Source organism: Corythoichthys intestinalis, chromosome 2, assembly GCF_030265065.1.
Source record: "Corythoichthys intestinalis isolate RoL2023-P3 chromosome 2, ASM3026506v1, whole genome shotgun sequence".
Lineage (NCBI taxonomy): Eukaryota > Metazoa > Chordata > Actinopteri > Syngnathiformes > Syngnathidae > Corythoichthys > Corythoichthys intestinalis.
Window position 1 is genome coordinate 25,181,278 of NC_080396.1, and position 19,027 is coordinate 25,200,304.

The following is a 19,027-nucleotide window of genomic DNA, read 5'->3' on the forward strand; positions in this document are numbered from 1 at the left end:
GACCAGACCTTTCAAAATAAAAACAAAAAAAGAAAAAGCAAGCGATATGAGATGGAAAATCACATGATATGTTCGCAGAGAGAGAAAGTAGAGGTCACTGGGGCAACAAGTGGGTGAGGGGCAGCCGGGATTTGGGGGGAGGTCTACCATCTTTCTCTTCTGTGTGGTGAAGCTTGGATGGATTCCTCCTGCCAGACCTCCATTTACCGAGCCGCTTGAAGAAATTCTCTTCCTCATCCCTGCCGTACTCTGGCCCGGTGGCAACGCCCTCTGACAGCTTGACTGCGCTGGTGAACTTCACCTTTTCATGCAACACAAGATTAGAAAAGACAAACATGAATAACCCCATACAGAAAAAGGGATATAATATAATATAATACCACAGAATAAAAGGAAAGCAGCATCCATCCTACAAACCTTTGAACTTTGTCGTATAAAAGAGAGTCTATCAACTGAGCTGATATCTAATAGGTCTTCCACACCGTCAGTAAGTCCGGAGAGAGATGAACGCTTCAGCCAATTGCCTGGAAAAAGTGAATAAGGTTTTCTTCAGACATACAGTGGAAGGAAGGCAGGGCAAAGCGACAGATAGCACACCTAATGGGATGCACTGGCTGGATGAATAGGGCGGACAGCATTCACATACATTCACAACAATGCACTAGGAGCTTTTGAAGGGGGAAGATAAATCCAGAGTTTTTGAATTCTAAAGTACCTGATTAAACCTCAGTGAGAATTAAAGATTAAATTGCGACATGTTTTGCCTTTTCATTATGCTTTTGGTGACACCAATTATGAAAGAAGGTGTCAAGGTGTCGTTGTGTACACTGTTAAAAAAAAAAACATGTTAAATTTACAGTAAAATACTGGAAACTGGTTGCTGGAATGTTACTGTATAAAAACAAAGGAAAATGGTAAAACACGTGTGAAAACTACAGTGGTATGAAAAAGTCTCTTAATCTTTTGGAATTTCTCACATTTCTGCATAAAATCACCATCAAATGTGATCTGATCTTTGTCAAAATCACACAGATGAAAAAAAGCGTCTGCTTTAACTAAACCCAGCCAAACATTTGTAGTTTGGAAATTTTGATGATGATAGCATGCAAACAATGACAGAAGGGAGAAAAATAAGTAAGTGAACCCGCTGCCTACGGAGACTTAAAGAGCAATTGAAATCAATTTTTACCAAACAATTTAAGACTGATGTGTGCCCAAACACTGATGAGTGGTTTAAAGCTGTCCTGCCAACTATAAAAAACACACCTGGTAAGAATTGTCTTGATTAGAAGCATTGTCTGATGTGCATGAATTGCTGTCTTTGGGTCATGCCACAGCATCTCAATGGGGTTCTATTAATAGCTGCAGGTTGTCCTAGCCCCGAGGTAGCAAAACAGCCCGAAATCATGATGCTCCCTCCACCATGCTTCCCGGTGGGGATGAGGTTGATGTTGGTGAGCTGTTCCATTTATCCTCCACACATGACGTTGTGTGTTACTCCCAAACAATTCAACTTTGGTTTCATCAGTCCACAAAATATTTTGCCTAAACTTCTGTGGAGTGCCCAATTGCCTTTTTGCGAACATTAAACGAGCAACAATGTTCTTTTAGACCGCTTTGGCTTATTCCGTGGAGTCCTCCCATGAACACTGTTCTTGGCCATAGTTTTACATATAGTTGATGTGTGCACAGTGCACACAGAGATATTTGACTGTGCCAGTGATTTATGTAAGTCTTTAGCAGACACTCTGGGGTTGAATTTTACCTCTCTAAGTATTCTGAGCTGAATTTTTGGCGTCATCTTTGGTGGATGGCCACTTCTTGGGAGAGAAGCAACAGTACAAAACTCTCTCCTTTTTTAGAGAACTTATCTGACTGTTGACTGATGAACATCCAGACTTTTAGAGATATTTTTGTATCTTTTGCCAGCACTATACAAACCAACAATCCTTGATCGCAGGTCTTCAGACTGCTCATTTGACCGAGCCATGATGCACACCAGACAATGCTTCTAATCAAGACAATTCTTACCAGGTGTGTGTGTTTTATAGAGGGCAGCATAGCTTTAAACCACTCATCAGTGTTTGGGTACACAGCAGACTTAAATTGTTTGGTAAAAATTGGTTTCAATTGCTCTTTAAGTCTCCTTAGGCAGAGGGTTCACTTACTTATTTTTCTCCTTTCTGTCATTGTTTGCATGCTATCCTCATTAAAATATGAAAACTATAAATGTTTGGGTGGGTTTAATTAAACCAGACACTGTTTTTACTAGGGCTGTCCCAAACGACTAATTTACTCCCGATTAGTCAGCCGACTATTTTTACGATTAGTCGACTAATCTAATAATTAAATTTTTTTTTTTTTTTTTTACAAATTTAGCAATGAAATTTTTGTTGACGCTTATCAATTCACAAAAAACATATTGGAACACTCAAATCATTTATTAAAGTACAAATAAACACGTAAATAACAATAATAAATCACAAATAAACAATGAGTTCAAATGCTGATAGAATTAACTAGTGTAGCATCCCGAGTGAAAAGATGGTCTCTTAAACTGATGGTTTACAACTTTTATTCCATCCTTGATGTAAACACACCGTAAAGGCTACGGTGCACACAAATAAAGCAACACAATTAGAAATTAACAAAAACTTTTCACCTTTTTACTTTTAAACCTTATTTATATATCAATGAATTGCCTATATGAATTGCCTTTACCTTATCATTGACAATCTCTCCCTTGAGTCCAATCAATGTATATACTGTATATATTTATGACCTTTTAACCTTATATAATTTTCTATACCATAAAATAAACCATAACATGAAATAAACCTTTCAATTAGCATTAAGAACAATACTAATAGCACTTATAGGCCCATTGTCAATGAAACATGATTATTTAGTACGGCGACAGCACCCTCTGGTGTACAAAAAATGAAAAAAAAAAAAAAAAAAAAAAATTACAAACTGCGTGAAGGCGCTTGAGGTGTTTATTCACGGCCGACGTGCAGCCAAGCTTGGCACTGAAGAGACAGGACAGAAGAGCGTACTCTCCTTTGTTTCTTTGAAATAAGTCGATGTTTTGGACACTCTGGTGCGCTTTTTTTGGCTTTGTGCCGCTTTCCCCGCCTGCAAACAGAGCATCCGATATTCTAACTTTCCACGCATATATTTTTTAAACCCTTCATTAACCGTCGACGGGATGTTGTGCTCGTCGACGGATTTACGTCATCGATTACGTCGACTATGTCGACTAGTCGGGACAGCTCTAGTTTTTACATCTGTGTGATTTTGAAAAAAGATCACATTTGATGGTGATTTTATGCAGAAATGTGAGAAACTCCAAAAGGTTCAGATACTTTTTCATACCACTGTATATAGCGATAGGTTTCCGTAGCGTACTAAACATGAAACTCATGTTAGTAAACATTTAATATTGCTATATTTTTGTGCTCTGAAGTCTTGGCAATATGATGCTACACTTTCTCTCAAATTCACATTCGCTCCCCTCTCCAACAAAGATTCGAAGCAACACTGTTATAGTGGCAGTCAAACGTGCAAACTACTGAGCTACTGCAGACCAGTCAGAACGGGTACTGTGCATGGAGATGGTTAGGAATATCTTACTCCCTAAGAACTTAAAGGTGTATTGGCAGCTGAAGCTAGATTGTGTTATTAGCTCAAATGTCATCATGCTTGACTGCCACAGGGAGTGCATGGATTCAAACCCCAGCTGGAAAGTGGAGAATAAGAAAGACAGCAAGGTTAACTCTCTACCACCATCAGCCTGGTTTTTACATGTGTACTAGTTACAACTGTTAAACAATGGTTAAAATGTAGTTCGATAGTAGTTTTTGTTGTTTACTGATTACTTCTGACAGTTTCCATTTGTTTTGTTTTTTTAGACGGTACAATTCTGGCAATCACAGGTACGCGTATTTTATCGTAAAATCTTTTTTTTTTTTTTTTTAAACAGTTCTTCTTACAGTGTGAATTCAAATTGAGATTTTTTTTGTCTGCAGTAACCTTCATCCAGCTTTACCTGCCTTGTACGACTTGCAAAAAACAACTTGACAGTCCATGCAGAGGGCGATGCAACACCAACAAAGACAACATGAAGATGATAGATGATGGATCCACTTCCACATACGTAAGACAGAGAAGGTGAGTGGTAGGCGAGTAGTCCTGCGGCATGCTGATATGTAAAAATGGAACATATAAAAAGGGAGAATGCATTGATGTGTGTGATGTAGAGAGACTTTACTGGATTTGATGAAATGTAATGATTTGGAATTTGTTACAGAAAAACAGGATGAAGCAAGTTTTGGACAGATACAAGTGAAGACGTCATTAAAGTTTTTTTTTTTTCGAGAATATTGCTAGGTCGCTGCACCTACCTATGGGCAGTTTGAGTTTCTTACGAAGTGAAATACGCCGGGATCTCGATCTGGAGCGACGGTCTGTGGTGGTGCCAGAGTGGGCGGTGGTGCATTCCGATGTGTCCTGTTCCGACTGGCTGCTGGTGTCACTGGCAGCACTCTGCGACTTAAACATCTTCCTCCAAAAGTCTTTTCTGCCAAGCAGAGCTCCCGGGATTTGCTCCTCACTGGAGACAAACAGACAGAGCGTAGTGGGGTCCATTAAATATTACAAAAAAAAAAAAAAAAAAAAAAAAAACCTTCAACTATTGTTGTCAGAACAGAGAGATGGCGGATGACATGACACGGATGGGTGAAGATGTGGTGAGGTGAACACTCACTGTTCGGGGGTCTGGGGGGGTCTGCTGGAGATGTAGCTGCGACACTCATCTGCAGCACTGGACACCTGACCCTTCACCCCGGACATACCTGCCTCTGACCTGCACGCACACACCCCAACAAACAAACAGAGCGCTCAGGCCACCCATCCATCTAAGAATGCTAAAAAAATAGCATACATGCAGTGATGTTGCTTCGGTGACCAATAGCCAGGCAAGGTATTTACACCTTGCTGCCTAGGACTCTTGTACCAGATCAGTATTGGGCCTCTTAAAGCTTAATTAAGCATTCACTTGACTCCAAGTACCAATCTGAATGCTAAAGAATCATGTTTGAAGTATACTGCAGCTTTCTGTCCATTTCCACACATATTGCAAATGTGGTCTAAAAAGGTGATAGGATAGGATTATCAATCCTATAAGTAAAGACAACCATCGTCTACTACTATTTCCTTGGAGGGTTTTTTTCCCTCTCACTGGTAAGCCACTGCTAACAGCTTAGACTATACGACAGATTGCCTGCGCATTTCTCAAAGGTGATATTGACAAACTACACAGATACATAAATGCGGAGAGTTAAGACCCACCAAGGGCACACAGAGAAAGCAGCATTTAGCTCCCAAAAATGGAGCTCTCATGAAGGAGAAACAAATGCGAACAAGACAGACAACACAGAAAGCAATAATGAGATGGTCAAGAGTGGATGTGAGGAAGTTTTCTACCTAATGTTTAGTAAAACAGCATACTTTTTCAATGCTAAGGAAAAGCCTCAACAAAGCATGTCTTTTGCTGTACCTTCTTGGTGCTTGCAATTTGCTCTCATCTCTATCCTCTGGTTTTTTGGCAGCTGTGACCTTCTCAGCGCTGTCTAGGAGCGCGCTCAGGGCCACACGACGAAAAACATTTCCATGAGCTTCCTTTATAAACTGCACTAGCTGGCGAATGTCACAGTACAGACCCTGTGAAGGAGTGTGACAACCAAGCGTCAGATGGCAACCAAAGGAGGCTGCTCAGTGGGAAACCTGGGCTGTGAAAATATATAAAGCTACATATATACAGTATATAAAAAATATGTAAAGCTACATACATAAACCAGTCATATATTGATTGAGAAATTACAAACTCTGTGTGTAAATACTAGGAGATGCTTTCCTCTAACTTGAATGTTATCGAATGTTATCGAGATTGTACAGTGTTTACATGACAACAGCATGGGTTCGGTTACTAGGATTGACAGACCTCGAATTCTTAGTAAGCTCAAAGGAAGAGCATAGCATAGCAATTAGGGCTGATTGATATAGGAAAAAACTGACATTTGTTTTGGAGGTTTGCGCTGTATTGCGATATAGTTTGCGATATTAAAACTAGAAGAATTTTTACCGGTTGACTTGAATAGCTCTGTTTGGGAAAACTTTGGTTAACTCAGCATGATCACAATGTATTCATATACCGTATTGGCCTGAAATTAAGATAGTGTTTTTAGCATTGAAATAAGATTGAAAAAGGGGAGGGGTCGTCTTATATTCGCGGTCCAGACATTATATCCACAGATGTTCTGTTGTGAGAGATCTCACCTACTCTCCCCATTCACGACGCTAGATGGCGCTAGATATCATTGAAGCAATGTTCTGTCATGACAGCTCTCAGCTACTAGTTTAACCAGTTTGCATTATTTTATTGCAATGTTTTTCCTTATTCAGATTTGTTTCAAGACTACACTTACAGTTAGACTTCACTTTGATAGTTAATGCAGTTATTGCAATTTTGTTGTTTTATCACAATAGATTGGTTTATTTACATTTCAAAAACCAGAAGCCATTCATTTACGAATGTGATTGCACTTTAGTTTACATATTTAAATGTTCAGATATTAAGATTTGAATGAGGCAAAATAACATGCTTTTTCTCTCAAATATATTGTTATAATGATTTGTTTCAGATGTACTGTAATTATTTTCTGTATAGAAATTAATTTGGTGTTCAAAAAGTCTTTTTTCAAACTTGAGTCTTGAAAAAGAGGGGGTCGTCTTATGATCAGGGCCATCTTATATTCGGGCAAATACGGCAATACCGTTTAATCCAGGGTAAGGGGTTTCATCTGTGAATGATGTTGGTTGCTGTATATAAAAGAAATCCAGGAGGCCGTGAAAAGTATAACATAGTATAACATTTAAAAGCATAGCGTAACAACGACAGAAAGAGCAGCTTGCTGCTTTTATGAAGCAAGGCAAAAGTTTGCGTGTAAAAACAAACAAACAAACAATCGCACGTCATGTGATGGGACCGTTGCGTATGCGCACATCGCGATGGCAATGTTCTAAAGATTCATTGTGCAGGCCTAACAGCAATCATAAAAATGAATGGATGAATAGTTTTTGTTGTTGTTTAATCAAAACTAAAGGTGAGCTGTACTCTTGCACTTTTTAAAGGGAATCTCGGACTTATAGACTTGTAGACTTAAATAAGCCACTATTGTTCTCTTTTACTTAAATATGTTATTGGAAACACATTGATTTACAAATCTATAATATTTAGTACCCTGTGACACTCATGAGGATAAGCAGCTCAGAAAATGAATGGTTGAATGAATGAATGAATAATATTTAGTACATGTTATGACCTACGGAGGGCGCCATGTTTTAAGCGCGCAATGGACGCTTGGGGTGATGACGTAGATTGCCACTGCCTTGTCAAAAGCTGTGAGTACATACTATTTGTGTTTTTATTGAGTGTTTTATTACCTTTTCATTGCCTCAAAATACGTTTTGCAAGTGTTTCTCTTTCCTACTTTTAAGCATTGTGTTTTCTTGTGGTAGCTTTAAAGCACATTGACCACATTAGTCACGTAGCAATTTTAAACCATCCTTATTTGATATTACAATGTTTAAGTATTTTCTTAAAGCATCTTTAGTATGTTCTGTCTGTATGCATCTAAACATAAAAATCTGAAAGCGCACGGTAGAACTTTGGATGTCCAATTCGCCTCTTGTACGACGTTTCGCCTGTATAGCACATTTTGGCAGAACACCATTTTTTTCCTGCCCTCGTCTCGTCTTCCCTGTTGATTTTGCTTTTGCTGCTCGTTTTGTGAAATATCGACAGTGCTGTCATGCTCATTAATGTTCCTCTCAGGTTCAAATTGAAAGGGTTGAACAGATTACATGTTTATGTCGCTACAGTTATACTTTGGAAGCCTGGCAGGGTAACCATTTGACGTCACCGCCCTGCGACGTCAACTACAATGGCAACCTACTAGTTAAACCAATTTTACAAATTGTATAAAAACGAAAACATCAAGAGGGGTTTCAATATCAAATTATTTTAACTCATAACGTTTGAAGAACAAGTCTTTCTAACCGTGGATCCCTTTAAGGGATCAAAAGTAGTGGGACGACTGGCTGCTCTGCCAACAGAAACGATGACCTAGCATGTATTATGTCAAAAATTCTTCACACGCCTACTTCTTGTTGCTTTATGAGTAGAATTTTAAAGAAAATGTATTTATTATGGCATCACATAAAAAGATATGTGCGACCTTCTCAATGCACAATATCGATACCTTCTTAAAATAATTGCCCAGCTCATTTTTTTATTTTTCAGGAAATGTAAATAGGTAACAATTTCATGATTGAATAAAAAAAAAAAAATTTTTACAAACAATTTAAAGTTTTTGTAAAAAACTGACTTAGGGAAAAAATTGTGAGGGTTGACGATATGGAGTACAGTGTATCACAAAAGTGAGTACACCCCTCGCAATTCTGCAGATATTTAAGTATATCTTTTCATGGGACATCATAGACAAAATGACACTTTGACACAATGAAAAGTGGTCTGTGTGCAGCTTATATAATAGAGTTAATTTATTTTCCCCTCAAAATAACTCAAAATATAGCCATTAATATCTAAACCCCTGGCAACAAAAGTAAGTACACCCCTTTGAAAAAACGTACAGTACATCCCTAAATGTCCAAATTGAGTACTGCTTGTCATTTTCCCTCCAAAATGTCATGTGACTCGTTACAGGAGTGCTGTCAGCATTGCTGCAGAGATTGAAGAGGTGGGGGGTCAGCCTGTTAGTGCTCAGAACATACCAATTTGATGCGAGATCTTCAATCTCTGCAGCAATGCTGACAGCACTCCTGTAACGAGTCACATGACATTTTGGAGAGAAAATGACAAGCAGTACTCAATTTGGACATTTAGGGATGCACGTAGTTCCAATGCGGTGTACTCACATTTGTTGCCAGGGGTTTAGATATTAATGGCTATATTTTTAGTTATTTTGAGGGGAAAATAAATTAACTATTATATAGGCTGCACACAGACTACTTTTCATTGTGTCAAAGTGTCATTTTGTCAGTGTTGTCCCATGAAAAGATATACTTAAATATCTGCAGAAATGCGAGGGGTGTACTCACTTTTGTGATACACTGTAGCTCACATTCCAAAAATTAGTCAAGTTTGAATTTTTTTGTGTGTGTACTAGGCTTTAGTAAAAAAATACCATTAAAAACATCAGGAGCACTCAGGAACAAACAGTACAATAGAGTCATCATATGGTAATCATTCAAAATACACAAATTCAGCTTGTGACCAAGTATGACACAGAATTACCAGCACCCACCAGGTTCTCAGGGCTGTGAAGCTCATGTGTCGTGGAGGCGCAGCGGGTGATCAACGACTTGAACATGCAACCCACAACCACCGCCTCCATGTTCTGCGCCAAGGACTTGTTGTCGCCTGTGGTGAAATTGTTCCCAAACCCCGCTTTATCTGCAAACAAAAAGGACGGTGAAGAGACCATGGATCTTACGGGTGTGATTCAGTCATCAGAACATAACACAAAAACAGTTACCCCGCATGACAAGTTGGGGAAAAAGGGGGCAAAGAAAAAGGGTTTGTATAGCATATGGGGGGAGAAGCAAACTGAAAAGGAGTCTGGGTAAGGACCAAGGAATACATGCAAGTGACTAAGGCCTGCTCTTGAACTACATTGTGGCAATTGTATTGGCTTAAAGTACAATGATTCATAAATTTGGAGTGGCAGGCGAGATTTGTCACTTTAGGTCAGAGAGAGAGGGGCAGCAATGGAAGCAGTGGCCTAAGGAAGGTTCTGCTCAGGTGGGTATGTTTATTACATCTGTAATATCAGTGCTCTATTGATTATACATCATGTGTATCTACCGATGTTTCGTTTTTTCGCCCTCCTGGACCTCTCACCTGCACTGCCGTACTCTGCAAGAGAAAAGAGGCGGGGCACAGGTTGATTGTCATCAGGCCAGCACAGACATGTACGTGGTGTCAGGAAAGGACCTCCGCAGGGAGGTGAACCCAAGAGACACATATTGGTAAAAGTGACATACACGCAATCTTAAAAAAAAAAAAAAATCTTGCATTATCAAAACACTCATCAGTTCGCCACTTGCCAATATTGTTTAAATTTGATATGATGTCATAAAGCAGGGACAAAAACAATGTCAATGCAAAACTGAATTGGCATGAAGAGCATATTTCAGTGTGTGGCAGTAATGCCACTGGTTGAACAGAGAAGTAATGGGCAAAGCTTTGAATTGGCAAGTGTACGAAAATGGATGAGCAAGGAAGCGACAAAGGAAGGGAGAATAAGGGACTGAAGGAAGGCTGCAGCACTAGGTGAAGGAGGAGGAAGTGATGCGAAGGAGGACAGAAGCAGGAAGACTGGAACAAGCAGTGGTGGGAGGTAGACAAACAGATAGAAACAGAGACAGCACTCAAAGGGAACAACAATTAAGCGTTGTCACAAAAAAAAAGCATTTAGGATTTTTTTTTTTCTAGAAATATAGCAATTAGTTCTTTATGGATTGCTGTGAACCCATTCTGATGGTTTTACACAGTGGTTGACTTTGTTTTTTGGTATGCCTGATACGAATACCACCTCAGGAAAAACTTGACTTTCCAAGTTCTACCGTCAGGACCAAAATTAAAATACAGTAGCATTAACTACCCTTACATAAAGGAAAATGAAACACAATTTCATTAATAGATGAATTTAAATGTATCACAAATAGGATGTAAAGTAGTAGAACAAGTAGCTTGCAAATTTGTGATTAAGTACAAATCTATTGGCCATTGACAAGTGATTCTTTTTTTCATTACCATAACATTTTTTTTTTTTTTTACAGAAATAACTGAAATCCTGTCCCAGATTCCTCCACTGCCTTTGACATCATGACCATAGAACTCAAATAACCATGTTCACTGGGAAAGCTGGCGGTGAATGAGTTTTTAACTTCAACCTACTACTCACCTTGACATCAAGTAACATTCAATTTGATAATTTGGACCAACTGAAAGAAAATTGAGGCATAAGCTGACTGACTGATTCCTCCAAAAACAGCCTCCGAAAGTCACCACAAACTATCCTGAGTGCGTATGTGGTTGCACATACTCACTGTCGGTGATAGGCTCCATGCAGAAGCCCAGCAGAGCATGAAGAAAGTCCACAATGTTATTCAGAGAGTCTTTGTTGACATAGTCACGCATTGTCTGGCGAAACTGCAGCTTGTCCAGCTTGTAAAGGTTTGTCAAGCAGTTTTGAGCCTGACGGGACAGAAATATAAAATGTTAACTACAAGAGAAAATGCAGAGCTTGACAGGGTGTGATCATAAGCGGATTTTAAGGGGGGGGGGGGGGGGGGATCAGGGGGGCCAGGCCCCCCCGTGGCCAAAGAGTGTCATAGCATGAAATTGACTTTCCTATAGACCCTACTCACCAACGTCACAGAATGACGTGTCGCTGTATCCGGCCGCCATATTGTCCGTCATTGTTTATCCGTATTCTCAATGGTTTCAATTTGTCGTGCAATTTATAGTGCAATTCATGGAAGCCCCGGTGCTGTAAACTCATTGGATGCGTTGCATAAAAGGCGTTATGTGGAAAAGCTTCATCTATCCATTCGCCAGATTCATATTTGATGCCTAAATCGATATTTTTCGACCCGCTGTCTTCGCCCTCTCTGCCTGACATCTGCTACCCTGATATCTACAACTATCTTGTCCACACAAAATCAGCCTATTCTCACGAAAGATTGAAAAACTTTAAAGAGCACTCTAAGCAACATTACCCCGTGTGACCCTTTACTTCCAATTTTCTAAAATGGCGACAATCAATAAAAAAAAAAAAAGTTGACTGCGATGGCCGACGCTTCAAGGATAGGTGGATATTGGACTATTTCTTCAATAAAACACGCAACAACTGTGTCTGCCTCATTTGCAAAGAGACAGTCGCTGTTTTCAAAGAGTTCAATGTGACGCGATAATGATATTACCGAACAAGACACGCTGACATGTACGACAACATTACAGGGAAGATACGCAGTGAGAAATTATAGCAACTTGAAGCTAGTTTAATTTCACAGCAGCAGTATTTCGCAAGAGCCCGAGTGTCGAAAGAGAACGCCACAAAGACGAGACTGTTGAAATTATGAATTAAAAAAAATAATAAAGCAAATGTGACACACAGAAGGGCTTGCTAAAATTTGTTTAAATATATTGTTCTATGTAAATCAGCCAAGGTAGCCCCCCGCATTTTTACCACACCAAATCTGGCCCCCTTTGCAAAAGGTTTGGACACACCTGTTTAACTTCTTCCACTTGGTACCAGCTAAATATTATTCAAAATGTAATGATGGTGGAAGAAATAAGCATCTTGAATTTGAAACTGTATGTTGTCGGTGATTAGCCTCGCAATGATCTTAATTGTGGTTGTCAGCCCAAAACCCTCTAAATATATATTAAATGCATCTTACCAGATATAAAATGACAACTACATAATCTGTGGTAATCGTTTGGAGCCCAGTTTTCTCGTCGAATTGCAGCAGTCCATCTCGCTCTCCTCTCCGGGTCTCTCGGAATACGGTAGAATTTCAAGTCTCTCCGTCTAGCTTCTCTGTTATTGCAACCAACCGCCACACACGCCTTCATCATTTTGATTATTAATGAAAGCACGAAAACACGCCATAATAGGAGGAATTTCCGTAGCGGTAATGCGTCAACATGACGAGTTGACGGACAATATGGCACGGAGGCGTGGTTGTGACGTCATGTGAGTAGGGTCTATATATATATATAAAAGTTGTAAAGCAATATAACTGCAACAAAAATGAATGAAATGAACAAAAAATATACATTTTTATAATAGGTCAAAACTATTTTTCGAACAGATCATGTGACTAGCACCTTAGACGGTCATTTGCTTTGCATATAATTTTCAAATAAAAAAATAAAAAATTAGGGCAGAGCAATTTTATTTTTCAAATTGTTTTTTTCTTTGATTGAAAATATTTTTTTTCTTGATTGAAGCAACTTTTTTTGGGATTGAATGATTTAGACACAAATGTCCTACCCATAATATGGCCCAAACACAAAAAGGATTGCTTCAATCAAATAAAACTTTTTTCAATGAAAAATTAAGTGTTCAAATGCAAATTTTTCAATCTGAAGTATTTTTTCGCATTCAAAAAAAGTTTTCTATGACTGAAATTTCCTTTTTTTTTTTTTTTGGATTGAACTTATTTTTTGATTGAATAATAAAGACAAAAACGGCCAAGCCAATATGAGGCCCAAACACAAATCAACATTACTTCAATCAAAAAAGATGCTTCAATCCCCCCCAAAAATGTTTTGATTGAAACAACATTTAAAAAAAAAAATTGAATATTAAAGACACAAATCTACCTCCATATGGCTCCGCCTAGGGGATACTATTTTTTTTGACTAGGGTAACTACATTGGCACAACACCGGCGGGGGTACCATATTCAATGGTTGACGATCTTGGCAAAAAGTATTGCCTATGCAGCCTGATTTAGAATTCCCCTCAAGAATGATGGGAAACAAAACGCTCATTGTCAACTTATTATTATAAATATTCTTGTGAGTTTATTTTATTGTGACACTGCGTTTCGGGGTCATCAACATGTTGTGCCCCCCCTGCCCAAAAAGTCAAACTCCGCCTATGGATGTGATGAAGGATCATCACAACACAAAGTGGAGAAACGTGGTGAAAGATTTATCAAATTTGTTGGATTTTAGGAAAATGCACAAAGAGGGTAATTCTCACCTGCATCCTCAGGCGATCTCCCGAAAGGCCACGATGTCCCTCGCCACATCCGTAAGCACAACCCAGGGATTTGACTATCTTGATGAGCATGGAGAGGGCCAGCCGGTGGGTGCTCAAGGAAGAACTCTCTTCCTGTGTATTTCAAGGACGCCGACATGAACGTTTATACGCAAATGAGCAAATTCAGAACGCAAATAATCCATTTTAAGGACAACAGATGTCAGATCAATGTATGCTATTCATGCCACACTTTGTCATGGTTAATTTCATTTTTAGTTCATAGTTTATTTGTTTACGAGGGGTGTCAATTACTTGAGAATAACAAGAAGTTCAGTATAATTTGTAATTAAGACTGTGCTGTCAAACAAACCTTTTTGTCACTGTCCTTATTATTCTTCACATCATCCTTGCTTCCTTGGCCACTTCCTCCGCCGCTCCCCCCTCCGCCTCCTCCTCCGCTGCCGCCATCTCCACCACCACCTCCTCCCCCGCCTCCTCCTCCAAGGCTGTGGCCAACTGCGTCCTTGGCTCGCACCTCTTCATTCTCCTTGTTGTCAGGCTTGGACAGCTTTTTACCCACCCCGGGCACAACGCCCAGTTGCAGCAGGCAGTCAATGATGTTGAGCGCAACATCACAGATCCTAGAGCTGATGTCATGGCTGAGGACAGCATAGAGGGCACGCAGCACTGCCTGACAAACAAGAGAAGGTAGAGCATGTCACAAGGGCTGTTTATTTGTTTATATAGAGGGTTATTAAAAAAATTATCAAGACATTTTTGACACGTTGATTCAGTTCTGAAGCATCATCATGAAATGAGTAATCAAAAAAAAAAAAAAAAACAAAAAAAAAAAAAAAAAAACAAGGGAAACTGACACAAGTGGAAGTATTTTACAAGGCGCATATTCTATGTCCACAAATGCAGAACAAAAAAAGTACATTGACTCTGAAACTGTGTTATGTTCTGAGCCCTCTTCTTTGAGCATCAAATATTCTCTGATTTCTGTCGTTATTGATGAAAGCCAGAATTATTTTTTTTTTAACTAATCAAAATAAGACATTTGCTTTTGTTTTGGAAAACAATGATGCAGTTAGTAGTATAGTAGCAGTATAACAGTTAATAACATGACATACAGTATACTGTATATATAAGCTGATTCGTAGACTTAAACGAAAACTTGATTTGGTGATTAGTCAAATATCAAAATAATTGTTTCTGCCATTATACATACAGACATGCAAGGTGACCCCAAAAAAACGACAGGTTCCAAATTTAGATAGGATTTTAATATGATGTGTGACGTTCTGAGAAAAAAAATACAATTTTTATAGCTACAGTCTCTTTTTATTCCGAAACCGAAAAAAAAAAAAAAAAAAAAAAAAATCAAGAAATGATGCCTATCCAAATTTGGGGCCTGTTTGTTTGAGGGTTTTTGTATATTGTGATATACTATGTATATATATATATATATATATATATATATATATATATATATATATATATATATATATATATATATATATATATATATATATATATATACACACATACATATATATATATATATACAGACATATATATACACACATATATGTATATATATATGTATATATATATATATAATATATATTGTGATATTTGTGTTTATTATTTTCTGAAATGTACTGATAAACATTAGACTTTCATATATTTTAGATCAGACATGTCCAAAGTCCGGCCGGGGGGCTAAATGCGGCCCGTGGTCAAATTTCATCCGGCCCCCAGCCTCTGTCATAAAATCAATAATGGCTGGCCCGCACACAGACCTAATAAATCGGTCAGCAGTACTGCTACCAGCATATGAAAGAGCTTACACATTAAATGCTGCTCCTCATTTACCCACTAAAAGGCAGCAGCACTCTAAGCAACAGTACCCTGCGTGACGCTTTACTCCCAATTAGCTAAAACGGCATCAATCAACAACAAAAAAAGTTGACTGTGACGGCCGACGCTTCAAGGATAGGTGGAAATTGGACTATTTCTTCACTAAAGTACGCAAAAACTGCGTCTGCCTCATTTGCAAAGAGACAGTCGGTGTTTTTAACGAGTACAACCTGAGGCGATATTACCAAGCAAGACACGCTGACATGTACGACAAGATTACAGGGAAGATACGCAGCGGAAATTGAAGCAACTTACTGTAAAGCTAGTTTAATTTTACAGTAGCAGTATTTCGCAACAGCCCAAGAGATGAAAGAGAACGCTATAAAGGAGTTGCAAGATTTTGTGGAAGTTATTAATTAAAAAAATAATAAAGCAAATGTGACACACAGAATGGCTTGCTATAATTTGCTTATATATATTGTTCCACGTAAAGGACGTCAGCCAAGGTCAGCCCCCACATTTTTACCACACCAAATCTGGCCCCCTTTGCAAAAAGTTTGGACACCCCTGTTTTAGATTCATTACACACAACTGAAGTAGTTCAAGCCTTTTATTGTTTTAATATTGATGATTTGGGCAAAAAAGTCAAGAAAATACAAAAATCCCTATCTCAAAAAATTTGCATATCATGAAAACGTACTCTAAAGAAGCTACTTACCTAATAACCTGAATCAACGAATTAGCTCAAAACCCTTGCGAAAGATTCCTGAGGCTTTTAAAAATTCCCAGCCTAGTTCATTACTCAAAACCGCAATCATGTGCAAGACTGCCGACCTGAATGCTGTCCAGAAGGCCATCATTGACACCCTCAATCAAGAGGCTAAGACACAGAAAGACATTTCCGAGCGAATAGGCTGTTCCCAGAGTGCTGTATCAAGGCACCTCAGTGGGAAGTCTGTGGGAGGGAAAAATTGTGGCAGGAAACGCTGCACAACCAGAAGAGGTGACCGCACCTTGACAAAGATTTTGGAGAAGGGCCGATTCCAGAGCCACCGTGCACAGGCGTGTGCTGGAAATGGGCTACAGGTGCCGCATTCCCTAGGTCAAGCCACTTTTGAAACTGAAACAGCGGCAGAAGCGCCTGATCTGGGCTACAGAGAAGCAGCACTAGACTGTTGCTCAGTGGTCCAAAGTACTTTTTTCAGATGAAAGCAAATTTTGCATGTCATTTGGAAATCAAGGTGCCAGAGTTTGGAGGAAGACTGGGGAGAAGGGAATGCCAAAATGCCTGAAGTCCAGTGTCAAGTACCCACAGTCAGTGATGGTCTGGGGTGCCATGTCAGCTGCTGGTGTTGATCTAATGTGTTTTATCAAGTGCAGGGTCAATGCAGCTAGCTATCAGGAGATTTTGGAGCACTTCATGCTTCCATCTGCTGAAAAGCTTTATGGAGATGAAGATTTCATTTTTCAGCACGACCTGGCACCTGCTCAGAGTCCCAAAACCACAGGTAAATGGTTTACTGACCATGTCATTACTGTGCTCAATTAGCCTGCCAACTCTCCTGACCCTGAAACCCATAGAGAATCTGTGGGATATTGTGAAGAGGAAGTTGAGAGACACCTACCCAACACTGTGGATGAGCTTAAGGCCGCTATCGAAGCATCCTGGGCCTCCATAACACCTCAGCAGTGCCACAGGCCTGATTGCCTCCATGCCACACCGTTTATCAGGTGTTTATCAGTATATTACAGAAAATAATTAACTTTATCACGATATGGTATTTTTTTTAGATGGACTGGTATATGCAGTCTTAGTCTCAAACTGTATTTAATAATTTTGCAACTGAAGCTGTTACTCACTGTAAGATCCAACATTCCATTCTTTAGCACAAAGTTATTGGTGCCCTCGATGTTGTCACCCTCCTCTTGGCAGGAGTAGTTAATACAGGAGTCAGTCAGGCTGCGAGGAAGGTTGGCACAGGCCAGCGGCTCCACAGGCATCTCTGGGACCACCACAGGGTTACACAGTCTTTTCATGTGCTCAGTGAAGAAGTCCGCATAGCCCACGTTAAAAGACGCCACGGTTGTGTTGAACGCGGCCATAGTAATGGTGGAGATCTGGGATCGAACTGTTGGTACAGGAAAAGAAGCAGATCGTTAGAAACAGCAATTACAGAAGAGTCTTACTTATTAGAATAATAATGAATGCATTCAGTCACTGCCAAGAAATTTATTCATACAAATGAAAATATATTTCAAACGTTCAGAACTTGACAGTCTATTTACCCTCTTTGACGGTGTTCTCACTGTGGCTATTAGAGTGGTCGGGCATTTCTCGGAGAAGTGAATGGTGGGAATGCGAGTGTTTGGTGCTCAGGCTGTCGGCGTCGGCGGCTGTGTCTGTGCTGCCCCGACGCGTGAATTTACCTGTGACAGATAGAGGGGCTAGTCCAATCATTCATTCTTGGAAGGAGAAGTTCTTATTAATAAGGTTAAAAGCTGAGTTTGAGGATTTGGGAGTCTTAGTTTTATTTTGTTGACAACATTAAGAGCTTTGAGCATACCCATGATGGTGGCCTGCCAGCCCCCACGGTCCAGAGTACGTCGATCATCGCCCAGGCCAGAAAAGCTTCCGAATGAGAACGTGCTGCGGGTGGGTGAGACATCCAGGTGGTCCTCGTGGAGCAGAAAGGGGACGCCCATACGGCGTTGGCGCTTCTTCCCTGTGTGATGGAAGGGAATTGACCCCTTCCGCTCTCGGTCCTCACGCCGATTTTTAAACTGAGAAAAAAAGCAATGTTTCATTTTATTGAAATGGATTAAAAATGTTAGGTGTGAATTACAGATCGATCGGGTCCGATCACGTCATTTTCAAAGTATCGGAATCGGCAAAAAAATATCGGCCATGCCTTTTTTTAATATATATATACAGTATATTTTTTAAATAAATCGTTTTCTAATTGTATTTAAAGTTACAGACATAATGTGTTACACTCATCCAGAGTCTTTAGTTTAGGTTTAAGGTAGGGTTATCAAATTAATCCCAATAACGGCAGTAATTAATGTTTTTAAAAATGTATCACGTTAACAATTAATGCATGCGCTGCACGGCCCACTCACGCAATGTCGCGCTCAATCTGTAATGGCGCCGTTTTACCTGTATAGAAAGATAAAAGGCAGCGTAAAATGATTAGAGTGAATTTTGGCAGCCTTTGGAGCTTTTTTTTTAATTGGCTAAAGCCTTACAATCCCTCTCCCTACGATTAGAAATATCATGGGAAGCAATATGGGGAAGCAAGGTAG

General features: G+C 39.5%; 1 protein-coding gene across 17 annotated transcripts in view; it reads right to left on the reverse strand.

The window, feature by feature from the left end:
- Positions 1-19,027, reverse strand: part of LOC130907881 (protein unc-80 homolog) — an 89,950-nt gene that overhangs the window by 52,341 nt on the left and 18,582 nt on the right. For 7 of the 17 annotated variants that reach the window (XM_057823457.1, XM_057823410.1, XM_057823440.1 and 4 more), the window contains exons 9-21: positions 18,289-18,505; positions 18,011-18,151; positions 17,585-17,853; positions 14,232-14,552; positions 13,862-13,993; positions 11,194-11,341; positions 9,947-9,997; positions 9,387-9,535; positions 5,558-5,721; positions 4,766-4,864; positions 4,404-4,612; positions 418-524; positions 148-301 (exon numbers count right to left, since the gene is read on the reverse strand). In XM_057823457.1, coding sequence (XP_057679440.1) covers positions 148-301; positions 418-524; positions 4,404-4,612; positions 4,766-4,864; positions 5,558-5,721; positions 9,387-9,535; positions 9,947-9,997; positions 11,194-11,341; positions 13,862-13,993; positions 14,232-14,552; positions 17,585-17,853; positions 18,011-18,151; positions 18,289-18,505 — 2,161 coding nt within the window. The remainder of the gene's footprint in view (positions 1-147; positions 302-417; positions 525-4,403; positions 4,613-4,765; positions 4,865-5,557; positions 5,722-9,386; positions 9,536-9,946; positions 9,998-11,193; positions 11,342-13,861; positions 13,994-14,231; positions 14,553-17,584; positions 17,854-18,010; positions 18,152-18,288; positions 18,506-19,027) is intronic. The other 10 variants (XM_057823498.1, XM_057823513.1, XM_057823506.1 and 7 more) reach the window with 5 other exon arrangements.